Consider the following 20,273-nt stretch of genomic DNA (forward strand, 5'->3'; position numbering starts at 1 on the left):
CTTCATGCCTTTCATGAATGGGGCCGAACAATAATCTTATCCCGTTCGTAATCTCCAAATAATCGGATGTATAAGATAAGAAATATATACTGAACAGATGTACATACCTAAACGATTTTTAAGATAAATATAAAATAAAAAATGGCAAAAAACCCCCTTATCTGAACGATCGGTTGTATGGGATATATATTATATATAGCTCCGATCGAAATGATTTTTACAGGAAATCTTCTATGATATATTAGAACATATATCACCAAGTTTCACGTTCTTATATTTGAAACTAAGGGAGAAAAGGCCAAAAATCTTTCTATCTGAACGATCGGTTGTATGGGATAGGTATATACTATAAACATATAGATCCGATCAAAGTGATTTTTTCAGGAAATCGTCTATGATATATTAGAATAAATATCACCAAGTTTAACGTGTTTATATTGGAAATTAAGGGAGAAATTGGGATCGGCTGTATGGGATATATACTATATATAGCTCCGATCAAAGTGATTTTTTCAGGATATCTATGATATATTAGAATATTTATCACCGAGTTTCACGTTTATATTTTCTAAATTGCGGCAGGAATGACCAAAATCGTCTTATCGGAACGATCGGTTGTATGGGAGATATATGTTATAGTGGTCCGATCCTACCGGATCCGACAAATGTCTAATATAATACAAAAATACATCCTTGTGCCAAATTTCATTGAGATATCTCAAAATTTGAGGGACTAGTTTGCGTTCAAACAGACAGATGGACGGACAGACGGACGGACAGACGGACATGGCTATATCAACTCAGTACGTCGCCCTGATCCATTCGGTATACTTAATGGTGAGTCTATCTTCTATATTTCTCAACGTTACAAACATCGGACCAATGTTAATATACCATTTCATGTTCATGAAAGGTATAAAAATAGATCCGTAATCCTCACACTAAGTTTCACGTTTCTTGTTGTCTGCATGAGTTAGCTATCACTATGAATCACTTATCTGATCTGAGATGAGCACCTAGCAGTTTAAATGGTGCAGAACTGACGAAAAGCTTCTTGTCTGAACAATCGGTTTATATGGGCTATATAAACTATATATACAGCCGATCTCTTCGATTTTTCAGACAGCGATATGTGCTATAAACGAAATGAGAAAAATCGTTTGTATTGGGGGTTATTTTGTATATATAACAAAATGTTATCAAAATATCTCAAAAATAGAGGGAATATTTTGCGTTCAAGCAGACAGACAGACCGACATGGCTAAGGGGCATTTTCACACTGGCGAGTTAAATTACGTTCTACCATCAACTACAAATTTGCATTTCTATGTGCTACTTTTAAATAAATTTGTACTGTCCAAAGCACATTTGACAACCTTTGATTTCTAACCAGAGTTTAACTCGCCAGTATAGAGCGGTTAAACTTAAGTTAACCTGACATGAAAATCAGAAATCAATAGTTAGCTGGGGTTATGTCTCCACTATGAAAATGACCATAACTCAACTCAGTTCGTCATCCTGATCATTCCAGTGGGTATTTTTTTCTTCTTGGAGAACTTAAAATTTTGAGATTCGCAACAAACTTGATAAACCACTTCATTTTCATTTCTAGTCGAGGTGCTCAACTTTACAGTCGTGTGCTCTTTCTTGCTGATACATGTATGTAAATATTGTCAGCAATTTTCAATCAAGTGTTTTGAAGAAAAACTTTTTAAAATTCTTATACCAATTTCAACCAGAAATTTAAACGAATAACAATTTTGTTTAATGAAATAATAAGATTTCCTTTTCACACAGGGCCAATTTATTCATTAAACGAATATCTGTTAGCAGCTCCAAATATTACGCTTTTACAAAAAATAGTTATAATGGATAACAGCCGTTTCGAAATATGTTAGTTCAGATTGTCAAAATCTGCGTGTTGGTGTTATGCGAATGGCATGGAATGAAAACATAAAACTTAGCAGTTTTTGTGTGTAGTAACAAAATGTTTTCAATGTGTTGGTTTCATTTTGCGTTTGCCATCCCCTTTTGACAATCCCATCGACCATGCAATGACAAAAATAAAATCAGCTGATGAGATGAGCCAACCATATAATTGAGCCATGATAAAATCCGACCCATCAAGCAAAACGTACCAGATTTTTGACTCCACTAGGCATTCAATAAAATAATGAGGTATTAAGGAATTTGTATTTTGAATGGAACATTGAGATCAATAAGGGCTTTAATGTAGAAAACTTGAATAATTATTTCATTAGCCCTCTCCGCAAAATTGGTATTACTAATTTAATTGGAATTTTTCCTCAATTTAAAGAATATTTGTTTAGGGAATGTCCTCTTGTTTTAGGTAAGTATTTTTTCTGAGTGTTAGTGTTAATCTTAACTTCCAAACGGTAAGTCTATATATATCTAATGTATACATTAGAGATATTGCGGATATTAGTTTAGTAAAATCGGTATCGTAATCCCGGTTTTGAAATTCAATGGAATTGGAATTTAAATAGAAACCTGCGTGGTGTATAAGATATACATATCTAGTTAAATATAAAAATGTAATCAAATAAGATTAAAATTGTCGTTAGTCGGTGTATAAGTCTGGTATTGACTATGCAATTGTTTTACTGTATACGCCTAAAGCTGCCTTTGTGCAAGTGGATTTTATGGTAAAAATCCCAAAATATGTTCCATTCGCCAGAAATTGGCTCAAGAAATATCAGCGCTATGAAAAATTATAGCAAATATACTTGATAGATCAAAAGATTTCCGTTATAACTCCGATTTGGTCCGAAATAAAAATAGACCAAATCAATGGACGTTTCGCACATTTCGATATTGGAATGGGGGGAGGTACCGTAACATGCCTTGTGATACACATAACGGCAGATGTTTCTTGTGGTTGTATCTTAAAATATTTTTTTGACAAATTTTGTTTCTTTTTAGAATTTCTTTCAAGCTATAAGCTTTCATGTCTTCAAATAATTTCGTGCTTCGTTTTATTTCAATTGTTTTTGTTTCACTTTTTATTTTGGATCTTACTTATTTTTTCTCATTCGCTTAAGAATATTTGTTACAATTTTGTTTCGGTTTTGGTTTTTTCTGCGCAAATCTCCCATTTTAATCCCAAAAAACACTCGCTAATCACCGGGACACATTTGGTTACCTTTTGGTAGGCTTTTTGATTTTGATTGATTTTTTGTCGACACATGTACATTTTCTCGATTTTTTTTTTGTTATATTTGTTAGGATTTTGCATGAAGCAGGTGGTGTATTTTCTTCAGGTGGTTTGGCGGTCGGTTTGCTTTATTAATCTATTACACTACACACACTAACTAGGGTCCATCCTATTTGGCGTGAAGTGTCAGAAGCTGCTATCATTCCAAAATGTAGAATAACCAATAGCCTAGATTAAATGCCATAAAGCTAATCGGGAACACCATGCGTGAATATTTGTCTATTATATTGACATCTTTGATTTTTGGTATGGTGGCTTTAATCGCGGATGCACCACGTTTCAATGCATGGAGCATGCGTGGTTTGCCTGAAAAAAAAAAAAATTAATAATTAATAAATAAATAAAGAAAATACAAAAGACAATTTAACGATTTGAAGAGTTTTTAAAGTTGAAAAAAAAAAATAAGTAAATACCTAGGTACATAAAAATATTTTATAAATATTTCTGCATTGAAAATATAAGATTACGAACTATTAAATCCATCCGTTCTTGGTGGCAAGCGACAGTTCCACTTATATATACCCGTCCTGCAACGAAGTAATTAGTCCTATATAGAGTTGTCCGTGGAGGTGTCGGTTCACTACTTCCTGCATTACTGAACACCATCACCACCATCACTGAATGATTGGCGCTTAGCCGCTTAGACGATTTTGTCCATTTCGTAGCAAGTCACGACAACTATTCATGTTTCGAGATACCTGGCGTTAATTGGGAGCATCAAGAGAGGTCAAGTCTTCAACCACCTGCCTCCCCCAGCTCAGTGGATGTCTCTTCCTTCCTCTGGTTCGAAATGACCGTGTCAATTGAAATACTTTATTGAACAGAGTGTACTCGACCATTCGCATAGCATGATCTAGGCAGCGAAGACTTTAGGTGGAAAGCTCATACAACTAATCATTATGTCAACCTCGATACTCACGGATAGGACCATAAATCTTCTGCATAAACAACTACCGACAGTAATATAATTTGTCTACTGCTGAAAATTTTAAATGGTGACATGTAATGTCAGGTTGAACAGGCCTACCATAGTGTTACCAGAATTTGTTTGACGACCAACGGAAGACCCCCAATCAATTGCCTGGATTTATGGTATAAGTCTAACTTAATTGCTGCTTCGAGATCTGGTAACTCTGTCACCATTAATAGGCAGGCGGCGAACACAGAACGTGTTGAGCCGTTTCCTACTGCAACTCACACTTCCTACATTTGCTGTTCCGGACGATGGAAGGCAGTGTCCAGTTAGTAATGGGGTATTTCTTTCAACTATAAATACTTAATGGATACGTCTTTTCAGACTGCGTAAAATGTGTGTACTGATTTTACATACAGCATCTAAATATAAAGCAACGGCTGTTAGTCATTTAAGGAAAATATTGCTCCCTGCCAACCATTGCTAAATAGTTTGTTTCTCGTCCTCAAACATTTCAATCTTTGTGACTACATTCTCTTAGAGCATTTCTTTCTTAAGATCTTCAAGTTTCAATAGACATCCGCCTAGAAGAATTCCTGCGAAATGTTAGCACCACAATAAATAATTACATAAGAAATTATACAAAAGAAATTACGATGTCTTTTAGCGATGGTGTCAAGTCCGGGATGCAGTAGATGTATGTTCCTTGGCCGGTGTTGGAGTTAATACCTGCGCGAAACAAAAATGACTTACGTAGTAACTTTTCCTGTGCATTTTACAATCAGATCAGCTTTCCGCTGCGTAGAAGTATAAGAAATAGGCAAGTAGAGTTTCAAAAAAATATCAATTTGGGCAATTTTTTTATGTTTAGGTTGTTTACAGGTTGGCTATTTCAAAAGGGAATCTCAAAACCACAGTTTATGTCAAACGGCAGCAATGGCTGCCAAGAAGCAGAAGAGGAACTTCTCTGTACATTTGTATTATAATTCCGAGCTAAACATCAGGACAGGTGTTATAAGCGAATCGGATCGCAACGGATATCACAAAAGGTCTTAAAAAGTACTGATATTTGCTTCAATTAAAATTTAAATAAAAGTTGTGTAACATTTTTCGCTTGTATTCTGTCTTGAACTTTTGTTTAACACGTTCACTTTTTAAGATCATTGAGGAGCATATAGTTATCAGCTTTTATACAAAAGCTGCAATCTAACTTGGTGTCATTAAAACCAGAGTGGTTTAGAGAAAACATAAGCCAGAATTTCCAAATTAATATCAGAAAAATCTGTGTGCTTGATACCCTCCCGACAGGTCAGAACTAAGGCTTTGGTAATACACATCAGCTGTTTAAACAATTTTATTTAGGTTGACTTGACAGGCTGCACGGCCGTTGTGAACGAATTTTGTAATTGAAATTTAAGTAACTTCCCGATAAGCTACAAGCTTGAAACTTGGAATATAGTTCAGAACCCGATGACAATGCAATAATAAGAAAAAAATCGCCGCTAGATGGCGCACAGATCGAGATATTCACAAAAATCGTATTTGTGGTCCGATTTGGCTCATATTTGGAACACAAAATACATATAAGAATAGAAAGCGACCTAATAAAAAAATCGCCGCTAGGTGGCGCAAAGATAGATATATTCCAAGGAATCGTATTTGTTGTCCGCTTTGGTCCATATTTGGAACTAATAATACATACATGAATAGAAAGCAACCTATGAAAAAAGTCGCGGCTAGGTAGCGTAAGGATCGAGATATTCACAAAAATCGTATTTGTGGTCCGATTTGGCGCATATTTGGAACACATAATACATACAAGAATAGAAAGCGACCTATGAAGAAAGTCGCGGCTAGGTAGCGCAAGGATCGAGATATTCACAAAAATCGTATTTATGGTCCGATTTGGGTCATATTTGGAACACATAATACATACAAGAATAGAAAGCGACCTATGAAAAAAATCGCCGCTAGGTGGCGCAAAGATCCAGATATTAAAAAAAAAATCGTATTTGTGGTCCGATTTGGTCCATATTTGGAACACATAATACATACATGAATAGAAGGCGACCTGTGAAAAAATCGCCGCTAGGTGGCGCAAAGATCGAGATATTAAAAAAAAATCGTATTTGTGGTCCGATTTGGTCCATATTCGGAACACATAATACATACATGAATAGAAGGCGACCTATGATGTCCGATTTGGCTCATATGTGGATCAAATATTACATACAGTCCGCTAGAAGTGATATCAAAATATTTTGGAGTTGGTGAAGGGACAAGCATACGTTGCGCAGAGCCGAGTAAAGTCTTTGGAAGGATTATATATTGAGGACTTAGATTGTAACAAATTGTCAGGGAAGAGTCCTTGTAATAACGAGTCACTAAATGAACTAAATAGAATGAGAAATAATAGGAAATTATATAAAGACTAAAAATTTGAAAATAAAATAATTTAAAAAAAATTTTTTAAGTTAAACGGTTTTATTGAAAACAATACTTACATGAAGTAATAATAATACTAAAAGCTAGAAAATAATTAGGCAGGTTCTAGGTACTAGTCATCACACTCCTCATCAATATAGGGCGTTGATCAGACAATTAAATAAAAGCGTTGGGCGCGTGAAATTTCTATTGATAGTCATAAGTAAGACCAACTGAACCTTAATAAGATTATGCTACGCCTCACATTTTTATTAATTTCACGCGCCCAACGCATATATTTAATTGTCTGATCAACGCCCTAGATTGATGCGGGGTGTGATAACTAGTTCCTAGGACCAACCTAATTATTTTCTAGCTTTTAGTATATTTATTACTTCATGTAAGTATTGTTTTCAATAAAACCGTTTAACTTAAAAATTTTTTTTTAATTATTTAATTTACCAAAGCATTAGTTTGAGCTTGTGTGCAGTACCATCTGCCTGACAAAGTCATGCAACTAAGTCATTAAAGCTCTTTTTCCACAATTCTCCTAAACGTATGCAACGAAATAAATTAAACAAACAGAGTTGCCACTTTGCTACAATTGAATCTTTTTTGGTATACCTAGTTTTTAGATTTCGTAATTTGTAACTTGGATAATTTGTTTTACAATAACATGCACTATTTTTATGCATATTACATAGATAATTGTAAAATGGCCTACTGACAAATGAAATTATGGTATTTTTTGCATTCATTATTAAAATTTGTATTAAAAAATCTATGAAATCTATGAAAAAAGTCTGCATGTTTAAACCTATACCAATACTCTGCCTACTAATGTTACCCACTTTCCCTTTCACCTCGAATTCGCAAACCATTTCATTTTTTTTACACCAACATCAGCGAAAATATAGGGGTATTTCTTAAAATTCATATCCGCCTAAATATATCAACTGTATAAAATATAATATAAATTTCATAATTTTGCATCCTTTGCGAAAAACGATTTGCCTTAACAGATAATATGTGCACAAGCACCTTTCCATGGCACCGAGCACAAATGACATGTTCTCTGGTTCTGCAGCAATCTTTATAGAGGTCGTAAAAAAGGCTATCAAAACTGGATGAAGGCAGTAGTAATGTTACCGAACGTAAATGTCCGGTTTACGTCTAGCAACGTTCAAAAAAGTATTTAAATTAAATTAAGTTTTATATTTATATGTCCCAATTCCTTTATTTTATATATTTCATTTCATCTAACTTCATTTATTTGATTTTGTTTCATTTTATAGTATTTTCTTTGTTTGTTTTCATTTCCATCCTATCTCGTTACAGTACGTTTCATTTTTCTTTATTGCATGCCATTTTACTTAATTTTGTTTAATTTCAGTTTATTTTGTTAAATTTCATTCAATTAATTTTTTTTAGTTTTGTATATTTTATTTTATTTAAATAAATTTTTTTAAATTAGTTTTATTTTATTTCATATTTTTTCTACTTATGTTCTTTATGCTATTTCAATTTTATTCTATTTTTATTTAATTGGATTGCATTACATTTATATGAAATTTTTAATAAAAAAATTAATAAAAAATGTGGAACGTTTTGATGGGACTTTTTTGTATATAAAAAATTTGGATTATTTTGTTTTTGAAAATTTTTGGAGCACTTTGAATTTTTGGGTTTTTCGAAAACGGCTTTTGGATGTTTTAAACAACAACACTGGCGACACTACACGTTGAGGTTCAGAGCTGTCATTTGCACCAAAAAGTATGCAATCATTGCAGACTGACAGCTCACACGTACAGGAAAAATCTAACTTTACCACGGGTGAAATCGGCGCCTCGTCGACAAAATTACAAAATTTTTTATATGATTTTTTCGGTAGCGCGAACATATGATTACCCAATTTTTTATCCCCCCATGGCTGACAGGGTTATCAGGCGCTTTTTTGTGCAATTTTGTTGTAGTGCTTTTGCCAGAAACAAGAATGTATAAAAATTTAATATGGGCAACATAGTAAGTTATTTTTGAAAAATCAACAAAAAGCTTGATTTCCTTTTTACTGTGCTAGTCGGGATTTTAATTGAATATATAATATTCAATGGTTCAGTGTACCCAATAACTCAAAGTCCCACAAACTGCTCAATCACGTTTTTAAGAAGATTTTGTTTATTTTGAAAGAAAAAATTAATTAAATAATTTGCAGTTGATACATATTGCTAAATATTTTGCTTGGATATTTATACATTTTTTCTAAGCTCAGCGCATCACTGGACACAAATTGCAAAGTAGGACAATTCTTGCACTCTCTACCCAGTGTTTTCATTTTTGTAATTTTGAAGCTGAAATTTGCTCTTTTTTTGGCACGTAGCTCCAAAATTTGGGGTTTACATTTTAGCTCTTTTAAATATTTTTTTCTTTTTTTGGCTCCAAAATGTTTGGCAAATCACACTTAGAACTTATTCATGCAGATTAATTTTTAGGGCATGGTCCAGTATATTTATTACATATTCTTTGTTAAAATCTAGATATGTGCTCTAGTTATTGTAACAACTAGATATGGCGAAGCAGTATTACGGTGACCGAAGTCTCGTTGTGCAATAAAAGTTGTGGTCGAGTGTGCACCCGATGCAATTTATTTTCGATTTCTATTTTGAGGAAAATCGCTACAGTTTCTCATGTTGCATATTTGCAATGACGTACAAACATATAATCAAATATTTTGTTGATGTATTTTGTAATTATACCTCCAAATATATTACCAGTGTGCAAATACAATGATGTTAGACCATTTGCATAAAATCCTGAACTTCCCTTTTTTACCCTTTTTTTGCTTGGAGTTACATCTCAGTAATTGAAATAACAAATTTTTGTTTTAATTTTCTACAGACTACACAAAAAAGATTCGGAATGCCACTTTGGATCGTTTGCATTCATTACGAGCTTATTTAGAAGTCTGAAGTGAATATATTTCCTTCTCATATGACTTCTGCCAGAATCGTGCGGTTCATGTGTTGCCTCGTATATTAATCTCATGCGAGCCTCTTTCCGATCTAATTTTTGTGCCTTATTGGCCTCATATACTGCTGGCTTTGAATTATACATAAATATGTATTTCTTTTTCTTGATTTCTACTTTTATTTATTTCCAGGCGTGAAGGAAACATTTTGGTTACTTACTTACTTACTTACATGGAAAATATAATATGCATTTATGTTTTACGAAAAAATATACAAGCAAATTGATCTATGAAGTGGACATATCAAAATATCCTACGGCTATGTGATCAAAATTAAGAAGAAGCTTGACGATGGGCAACAAGAATGAGGATCGAGAGACCAATATCAACGAAATATTGTCATTGTTCAAATAATTTTGAAACTGGATATTTTTGAGAAAATATTAAGTAGGGTATTTTCGAATTGTGATTTCCCACAAACCGCCAATAGAGGGTAATAACCATTATTCTCAGTTTGGATTCATAAAATTGTGTTATTATTGAATGTATTATTTTTGTCTTTAATTAATATTTAACTCTATTTCAAGAGGTTCTGAATTCATTTTGTTTATTACAAGCTCCCCAGTAGGAAAAGAAGTTAACCACGAGCTTACTACACATTAGTTTCCAATTAACCAATGTGTACTATTATTCGCTAATTTTCTTCAAAAAAACTTATTACTTCTATATAGCCATGTCAGAAAAATATTTAGAGGCAGTTATTTTTACACTACTTTTCAACTTTTCAACACTACTTATTCAACTAATTTTTGTCAAAATATAAGCTTAGCTATTGTAAATAGTTATATCTAACTAATATAGTTAAAATCATGTCCAAACTGCTATGCATCAAAACCAACTAAAATCCAAGAGCATACGACTTTTATTCGGGATGCATGAAATCAGAGATAGGCGAAGATGAGGAAACACTTTCATTTTTTTTTTCGTAATTTAAAAAAAAAAATTGTAAAGTCTAATAAATAACATAATGAACGGTGTGAAAGGACACGAATTTTCTTACATTTCACAATTTTTTTTTTAAATAATTTTCTGATTTAGAATTATTTCGGTTGGATTTTTAAAATTTATTTATTAATGTGGTTCCCATTGCAACGTTGCATTACTTTCCAACCAGTTAATATCTTATTTGTTTACTTAATTAGAAGTGAGTTACTTTTCGGAATATCGTAAACCAGTTTACTATTAGCTAGTTTTTTTAGCAGTTGGTAAGTTTTTTCTGCAGGTCCCTTTTTAATGTCTACAGCTTCAATGAAAAATTATTTCTGGCAACACTGTATTTGTCAACAGCTGGGATAGCTGTATTAAAATATGAAATAAACTCGTCTCATTTTAAGGGGTGCCCTTTGTTTGTAAAGAAACTAAAATTCCCTTAACCCTTTCAAGCAGAATACCAAGAGAGTAAACAAGTTTCGCATAACTTTTGTTACCGACAGTAAGAATGTTATTACCGGTATTAATAGCGTTGTTGCTATAAAAGCGCCAATGAACAAATTCAATTTGTTTACTCACCTCTTTGACCTCTATAACGCAAATGTGTACGATTCGTACCATAATTGCGAGTAATTCTAAAGCTTGGTGGAAACTTTGCCAAGTCCACAGTTTCGGTGCCTATAGCGCCGATCGTACTGTTATAGTTGCCTTTACGCAATGAGGGTATAGGACTCATGCGCACATCCTGTAATTCGATGATATCATCAGCTGTTGAACACGTTTCGGATTTATCGCCTCTACCTGTGGGAATGATTTGTGATTTTCTATTAATTTACATTTTTTTGTGTGCTTGTTTTTTTTTACTAACCCGTTTTTCTTCCATCACCATCTTTTGACTTTTTTGTTTTCTTCTTTGCACGCTTACCCCAATACGTATAATTGACAGCTGCATATTCAAGTAAGGCAGCAAAAACGAATACGAAACACATAACTAAATAAATGTCAATTGCTTTGACATATGATATCCTTGGCAAGGAACTACGCACTCCGGTGCTAATAGTGGTCATGGTGAGTACGGTGGTTATGCCTGAGGGAAACAAAAAAACAAAAAAAAAGTTGCAATTAATGAGGACATTTTATTAAAGAAAACAATATATATGTATATTATTTGTAAAATACTAAGGCACTTGAGATTTTTGTGCATTTGGTATTGGAAAGGTTGCAATAGCAAATATATGCTACGGATCGTGTATAACTTTTTATACTCAGTTGAGCAGAGCTCACAGAGTATATTAACTTTGTTCGCATAACGGTAATCCGTAACGGCATAAACTAATCGAGATAGATATAGACTTCTATATATCAAAATGATCTGGGTGAAAAAAGAAATTCATTTAGGCATGTCCGTTCGTCCGACTGTCCGTCCGTCTGTAAACACGATAACTTGAGTAAATTTTGATGTATCTTGATGAAATTTGGTATGTAGGTTTCTGGGCGCTCATCTCAGATCGCTATTTAAAATGAACGATATCGGACTACAACCACGCCCACGTTTTCAATATCAAAAATTTCTAAAAACCGAAAAAGTGCCATAATTCATTACCAAAGACGGATAAAGCGATGAAACTTGGTAGGCGCGTTGAACTTATGACGCAAAATAGAAAATTGTAAAAATTTTGGACAATGGGCGTGGCATCGCCCACTTTCAAAAGAAGGTAATTCAAAAGTTTTGCAAGCTGTAATTGTGCAGTCTTTGAAGATATCATGATGAAATGTGGTAGGCACGTTACTCCTATTATTATATGTGTGCTAAATAAAAATTAGCACGCCCACTTTAAAAAAAATTTTTTTAAAATCAAATTTTAACAAAAAATTTAATATCTTTACAGTATAAAAGTAAATTATTTCAACATTCGACTCCAGTAATGATATGGTGCAACAAAATACAAAGATAAAATAAAATTTCAAAATTGGCGTAACTCCGCCCTTTTTCATTTAATTCGTTTAGAATCATTTTAATGCCATAAGTAGAACAAAAATTTACCAATCCTTGTGAATCCTAGGGACATAGATTCTATTACGATAACTGTTTTCTGTGAAAATATGTGAAATCGGTTGAAGCCACGCCCAGTTTTTTTACACAGTCGGCCGTCTGTCCTTCCGCTCGGCCGTTAACACGATAACTTGCGCAAAAAACGATATATCTTAACTAAACTTAGTTCACGTACTTATCTGAAGTCCTTTATCTTGGTATAAAATACGGCCGAAATCCGATTATGACCACGCCCACTTTTCTGATATCGAAAATTACGAAAAATGAAAAAAATGCCATAATTCTATACCAAATATGAAAAAAGAGATGAAACATGGTAATTGGATTGGTTTTTTGACGCAAAATATAATTTTAGACAAAACTTTGTAAAATGGGTGTAACACCTACCATATTAAGTAGAAGAAAATGAAAAAGTTCTGCAGGGCGAAATAAAAAGCCCTTAGAATCTTGGGAGGAATACTGTTCGTGGTATGATATATATAAATAAATTAGCGGTACCCGACAGAAGATGTTCTGGATCACCCTGGTCTACATTTTGTTCGATATCTCGAAAACCCCTTCACATATACAACTAAGGGCTACTCCCTTTTAAAACCCTCATTAATACTTTTAATTTGATACCCATATCGTACAAACACATTCTAGAGTCACCACTGGCCCACCCTTATTTCCATATCTCGAAAAGGCGTCCACCTATAGAACTAAGGCCCACTACGTTTTAAATAATCATTAACACCTTTCAATTGATACCCATATCGTACAGCACACATTCTAGAGTCACCTCTGGTCCACCTTTATGGCGATATCCTGAAATGGCGTCCACCTATAAAAATATGGCCCACTCACTTTTAAAATACCCTTTAATACCTTTCTTTTGAAACACATGTCATACAAACACCTTCCTGGGTTACCCTAGATTCATTTTGCTAAATGGTGATTTTCCCTTATTTTGTCTCCAAAGCTCTCAGCTGAGTAATGTTCGGTTACACCCGAACTTAGCTTTCCTTACTTGTTTAAGTTTCAAGTTTTTCTATGCACAATTCGTTTTGGATCGACATTCGACAGTTGCTGATTTGCTATTCTATGTGGAGAAAATATACTACAGTTTTTCATGACCTAAAAAATGCATAGGTGAATATTTTGCTGGTGCAGCGTATAAATAAACTACACCAGTGCAATGATGCAAGAAAATTTTCACAAAATCTTGAGCTCCCCTACTATGATTTAATAAAAACGACTTCAGATCGAGATCGATTGCTGGGTAGAATATTACCTATCTTATATAGCTTTTGAAATACGCTTTAATTCCGAATTGGTTTGAAAAACGGCCCATCTCAGAAATTGTTTCTCAAAAACGCTCTATCTCAACATAAGTTCAATGCATTATGACATTGACATGGCGTTTTCGAACTGACAGCGAAGATAAGGTGATATTCCACTCAGCAATTGATATACTCTATTTATTTTTCTCAAACTCACCTAAGGCCACACGCGCACTCGTTGCTTCATGGTTAATCCAGAAGGATACCCATGATAGCATCACAATCAATATACTTGGCAGATATGTTTGAAATATAAAATATCCAATATTCCTTTGTAATTTGAATGACAGTGAGAGACGTTGATAAATTCCAGTGGCTAAACGCTCTTTACGATCATTCGTTCCATAACCGATTATTGTGAACTGTGGCAACTCCGCATCCATAACGCCACGTACTGGCGTCGGCTTCCAATACATCACCACATCGCTGACAGTGTAACCATCTGTAATGAGTTTCAAGCGAAAAAAAAAACACAAAACAATAAAGCAATAAAACGAAAAACACAACACCAATGTACAGCAACAAAACCAATACGACATTCACATTTTTATCTCTAAAATCTACTCACACTAATATTTAAGTATTTATTATACCCAGCTGTACTTGTACACAGAGTACTATAACTCTGTCCGTCCGTTAACATTATATCTTGAGCAAATATTGAGGTATCTTCACCAAATTCGGTATAAGGGCCCAGATTGGTATTGAAAATGAGCAAAATCGGACGATAACCACGGCTACTTTTTCGATATTGAACATTTAGAAAAAATGAGATAATTCAAAAACGGATACCGATAAGCTAATGCAATGTGGTAGGTAAATTGGTTTTATGACACAAACCACAAATTTCAAAAATTTAGGAAAATCGGTATGGCACCACCCATAATTAGAAGAAGAAAATATGGAAGTTTAACAAACCGTACATCGAAAGCATTTAAAGATATTATATTGAAATTTGGCATAGAAACTTTCCTTGCCAAATTATATATACTAAGTGAGGATAATCAAAGTCGGTTAAAGACTACGCCCACTTTTCCTAAAAGTCTAACCTTAACATAGTTTGCTAAATGTCTATGGTATTTAACCATATTTGACTGCTATTCTACTTCAGTAGTGATGTGGCTGAGCTAGGAACTAAACTTAAAATACTTTTGAAAATGGGCGTGACCTGTTCATTTTTTGTTACTCCTTCAAAAATACTTTTAAAGCCATAGGTCGAACGAAAATCTCCCAATCCGAACGAAATTTGGCATAAACATATTTTTTATAGCTACAACAGTTAAATTGCTCAAGTTCATTAGTGGTAGCCTCTGTATAATTTTTGCATCTTTTGAACGAAAATGAGTACCATTATTGAACAGCCTTATAACACTATTAACCACACAAAGCAAACAGTGCACAGCTGGGTATGTAATATTCGGATTCACCCGAACGTAGACTTTCTTACTTGTTTATTTTACTTACAACTTTCAATTTCAACTGTACAGTTTTGCGAATCCAACGGATAATAATGCAAATCCATCATGCAGGCGAGTGTTGTTGTAAAACGCATGCCATATGTGACAGCACCATCACCACCTAAACGCACCAACTTGTTACGTTCGGTTACGTCATGTAAAAAACTGTAAATTGTAAAAGATATTATAACTTTTTATTTTGCCAAGATATAAGTTTTTATATACTGGGTTGGAGCTTTACGACTGGTAACTAAAAGGCAAAATTTAAATTTTCCTCCCACGCGTTTCATCGCTTCGCATCTTCTCATTGGACAGTGTACTGTCAAAACCCCAATGACCATTGATAGATCATCCTTAGTGAACCCAATCATTTCGGAATACATCCTACCATCCACACACGGCCAGAAGGATTCTGCTACCCTCTAACGCTTGCATAGTTGACTGGAGGCCTATATATACAGGAGCCGGCTACATGTGACCAGTGGAATTCGGAAATCCCTACAGCCATTTTCATTTCGCCCAGTTGTGCCGATGCGGTACCGCATTACAATTGCCCGAGCTATCACTACGACCGGGGACCCAGATCATCTTTATCATAATATAGTTCGATGCAATCAAAAGCGAGGTCAGGCATCCCCAGACCGCTCTAGATCCCATTATAGTTGAAATCAAGGCCTTGATAGCCGCTTGCGGCTAAAATTTAGCTCTTGATGAAAGACCTATCCGTGAAAAAGTTAACTGCCCCAGATGAGTTCCTTCCTCATTCCTCTCTCTGGGGAATGAATCGGGTGAAGATTGCACAGAGAGCAGTCATCGTCAAAGTAAGAGTTGTTCTAAGAGCCGTCCCTTTTAATGACACAAATATTTTGGTGGTGCTCACCATGTCCAGTGCATTCCAAGAGACCAGCATCCCATAGCGAAGAATCGGCTGTACGACCATCTCGTTAAGACAGTGTACTACTCTTAGCGAGAGCCCCCATCTTTTGCCACTAGCAAGGTAACCGCCCTATCTTACATATTTTGTCGCCAGGACTGTTTCTTGTCTCGTCTACGGTTGACGTAAGTCGCTCCAGTATACATTATTTTAAAGGCTAGTTACCTATTTTTATCATTCGCAAAGAATGTATCTGGTACCCATATTTTTTCAGCGAAATCTCCAGAGAGCGTCAAAATGTCATTGACGCCATCATCGTCTGTATCATCGTCATAATATGGCCCGTACGCATTGAAAGCTAGTCGCTCATCGCGCCAATATTGATTCAGATACATGGTTATGGTATAGTCCTGTATAAAATAGGTGTACAATTTATAAATGTTAATATATTGAGTGAATAGCTGTATTGGTATATTCTATAGATATTAGAGGTACCTAGCAAATTACTTAGCGTGTTGGCAAAACAGTATAATACGGCTACTGAAGAAGTAAAGCTTAAAGCTCACTATATAAGGTACTCAAAGCTAACATAATAAAAAATAACATGAACTCCTCGGACAATATGCAGAGCACTAAGGATCTAGGGAATCATGAAACGCAACCTATAGCGCTATTATTATCGACATTCAACAGGTGGTGGTCTGACAAAGATACATACATATGTTACCTTCGAATAGAGAATGCGAGGTGACCTACAAAAACGACACTAGCATATAAAATCATTCATACCAAAGTCTGGAAAGGATTTACAGGCTATAGAACAAAAAAGTACTTGATTCGTATCTTGAATCTAATCTGGCAGCATTCTCTATAATCTTTGAGCAATGCTTCTGTAGTTACTGAAACAAACAAATGGACATTCGTTACCTTTCTAATTCGTTTCGCTGCAGCAACGAGAAATAATCATTATGTAATGTGGCTAACCTCTATGACACCTAGGGTAGCGCGGAAAGGGGGAACCCTACACTATCTGTCACCAATGATATACAGCTGCAGGCGGGCGTCTATTTTTGAGCGAGCGGATCGCTGTACCAATATGTAATGACTTATATATCCTGGATACAGCTTGTACGCTGGGTTTGGGAGCCGTCATGAATTCAAATGAAAATCAAAAGAAGGCTTAGGATGACAACTTTTTTCCTTCAAGACTACGAACAAGCGTCTCGGCGACACTTTTCAACATAACTTTTATCTGTGCCTTCTAACCAACTGATGAGGCGGTTGACATGGAACAACTTAAGAAAGCAGCGTGAGTACTGCTATAAAAGTTGTTCTTGGTGAGTTTACCACCAGAGTGGGTAAATAAGAAGTCCTTGTCTTCACAGTTTTAATGACGTCTGCCTCGGAGACATATTTCTTTGACACTTTCAATCTTTGTAACTATGAATTTCAGTTGCCTCTTACCATCCGCATGCCTGCAGCTCCTTAGCCCGGTAAGCTTATGTTAGGTTAGGTTGAACTGACCGTTAGGACCTCGCATAGATTGATTGAGTCCGTAGTGTCAACAGAAGTTTGTTCTAACGACCGAACTGAAAAAACTTATCAAAAACCAGGACCTATGTTATAAAATAACTCCGTCCTCTTGGCAAATACTAGAAGCTTCCTAGGACTTAAGCCACTTGCTGCTTCTAGATCTGACAGCTGTATCACTCCTAATAGCTGGAGTCTTAGACTGGCAAGTGCAGTGCGCGAGCACAGAACGTGCTCGATCGTTTCCTCCTCCAACCCGCACTTCTTACATCTGCTATCACTGACCAAGCCTAATCTAAAGGCATGTGACGCCCGAAGGCAGTGTCCAGTCAGAATACCCGTCATGAGTCCACAGTCCTCTCTTTTTAATGATAGAAGCAACTTTGTTAGTCTAAGGTTGTAAGACCAAAACATAATCTTCGACACTTTACAGCCCCGCGCTTGAACCCACGCCTTTCTCGCTTGGTCGATCATGTGCACCTCTCGCCTTCGCTTAACCTCGCCAAGTCTAATTGTTACGTCTACGGAGCAAGCTTAAAGGGATGCCCCCTTTTTAGCTAGTTCATACGCTTTTTCATTCCCATCTATTTCCATATGCCCTGGGGCTCAATAGATGTATGCGTCTCCCTGTCCCGATTCTCTCCAAAGACTGCTTACACTCTGCCATGCATTTAGATGTTGTGCTATGCGAGATTATTGCCTTAATTGCTGCTTGACTGTCAATGTAAAAGTTAACACGATTGCAGCTTGGGCTATTTTCTTCCAGGCTTTCTACTGCTTTGGTTACGACTAATATTTCTGCTTGAAAAACGCTACCGTAATCCGGCAGCTTGTAGAATCTGCTTATTTTCCGATCAGCACAGTATACCGCAGACCCCACTCCTTCCACTACTTTGGATCCATCTGTGTACACATGTATCGCCTCGTCCGCCATTTGCGCACCCTTGCGCCAACCATCCACCTCTATTGTGGCCTTAGAAGCTCAGATAGGGAATCAGGTAGTCTGTTCGTCTTGTAATTGATCACGCTATACTACTATGGCCATGTGGTCGGCGCTCAAGCTGCCCGAGGCACCGAGCCTGGTTGCAGTTGCTACCAGGTCTACAGGTGGAATATGCAGAATGGCATACAGTGCAGCGGTCGGGAATGTTTTCAGGGCTCCCGTAATGCCAAGCATCGATAGTCTGCATACCCCCTCAAATTTTTTGAGGTATGTTGTTTTTTGTGTGGCTTTCCACCAAACAAGAACTCCATAGTATAGAATAGGGCTTACAATCGCTGTAAAACCCCAATGAGAAAGAGAGGGCGATAAGCCCCACGTACACCCTAGCATTCCTTTACATGTATGAAGTGCCGTTGAGGCCTTCTTCACCCTCTCCTCCACGTTGAGCTTCCATGGCAGCTTACGGTCTAGTATAATTCCAAGATAATTTTGTGCAAGGTTTCTCCTGTAAGGCGACCCCTCATAACTTAGGCCTGGCCCAATTTGGGACCTTGTACCTCTTTGTAAACAAGACCACATCTGACTTCTCAGCATTGCCTTTCAACCCGTCATTAGATGCCCAGGTACGAATATCCCGAAGCGCCCGATCCATCAAAGAACTAATCGTTGGAAGGCACTTTCCACTTATGACAATTGCAACGTCATCTGCGTAAGCCGTAAGTTTTATGGGTCCCTCATCGAATCGCCTGGGCAGTTGGTTGACGACCAGCGTCCACAGCAGAGGTGATAGCACCCCTCCCTTCTGCGTGCGCCTGCCCGCTGATTTCGTGGCCTTGTACAATCCCCATTGTGATGCAATCTTCCTGCAATTTAACATGCAGCCGATCCGTATGATTAAGGCAGGATGTACTTTAATGTAATTAAGACCATCCATAATCGCCCATTTAGAAACGTTATTGAAAGCAATGTCCAAGAAGACTCCTAGAGCATATTCCATATATTCCAGGGATTTCTCTATGCTTATTACCACCCTATGCAATGCGGTGTCTACCGACTTGCCTTTGGTGTACGCATGCTGTGTTGTGGAGAGCAGATTTTCATCCACGTTGGACTTTATGTACACATCTATTAGCCTCAGTCAGTCTATGTGAGGTCATCATGGACCGGCCAGTTCAAACTAACCTATCGGCCTCTCAACGGTTTTGAGCAGCAATGATGTTAAGCTGATGGGTCTATAGTCTTTGGGATACACGTGGCCGATCTTCCCCGCCTTTGGTAGGAAAGCTACACGAGCAGTTCTCCAAGAGTGCGGTACATGATTCAGCCTTATGCACCTATCGAATATTATTTTAAGCCATTCCACGACCGCCATAGTTGAAACATGTAGCATGGCCGGGAATATACTATTTAAACATAGAAAACGTCTTCACTGCCCATTCGATCTTGGTACCGGTCACATAGCCCGGCACTACCCGCTCCGTGATCGAAGTGCGACTGATGTCTGCTGGCTCTTCTGAACCGTCTCCCGATGTGAAATGTGTGTCGAAAAGCACCTCAAGGGATTCCT

The 20,273-nt window shown here is 36.2% G+C and overlaps 1 protein-coding gene across 6 annotated transcripts in view; it reads right to left on the minus strand.

Annotated features, from left to right (window-relative positions):
- Positions 1–2,578: 2,578 nt before the first annotated feature.
- Positions 2,579–20,273, minus strand: part of Lcch3 (Ligand-gated chloride channel homolog 3) — a 56,853-nt gene continuing 39,158 nt past the window's right edge. For all 6 annotated transcript variants that reach the window (XM_067784990.1, XM_067784988.1, XM_067784991.1 and 3 more), the window contains 6 exons: positions 16,459–16,643; positions 15,367–15,524; positions 14,060–14,344; positions 11,396–11,614; positions 11,107–11,328; positions 2,579–3,541 (listed from right to left, as the gene is read on the minus strand). In XM_067784990.1, the coding sequence (XP_067641091.1) occupies positions 3,375–3,541; positions 11,107–11,328; positions 11,396–11,614; positions 14,060–14,344; positions 15,367–15,524; positions 16,459–16,643 (1,236 nt within the window). In that variant the 3' untranslated portion in view covers positions 2,579–3,374. The remainder of the gene's footprint in view (positions 3,542–11,106; positions 11,329–11,395; positions 11,615–14,059; positions 14,345–15,366; positions 15,525–16,458; positions 16,644–20,273) is intronic.

Source organism: Eurosta solidaginis, chromosome 4 (genome assembly GCF_040869045.1).
Source record: "Eurosta solidaginis isolate ZX-2024a chromosome 4, ASM4086904v1, whole genome shotgun sequence".
Classification (NCBI taxonomy): Eukaryota; Metazoa; Arthropoda; class Insecta; order Diptera; family Tephritidae; genus Eurosta; species Eurosta solidaginis.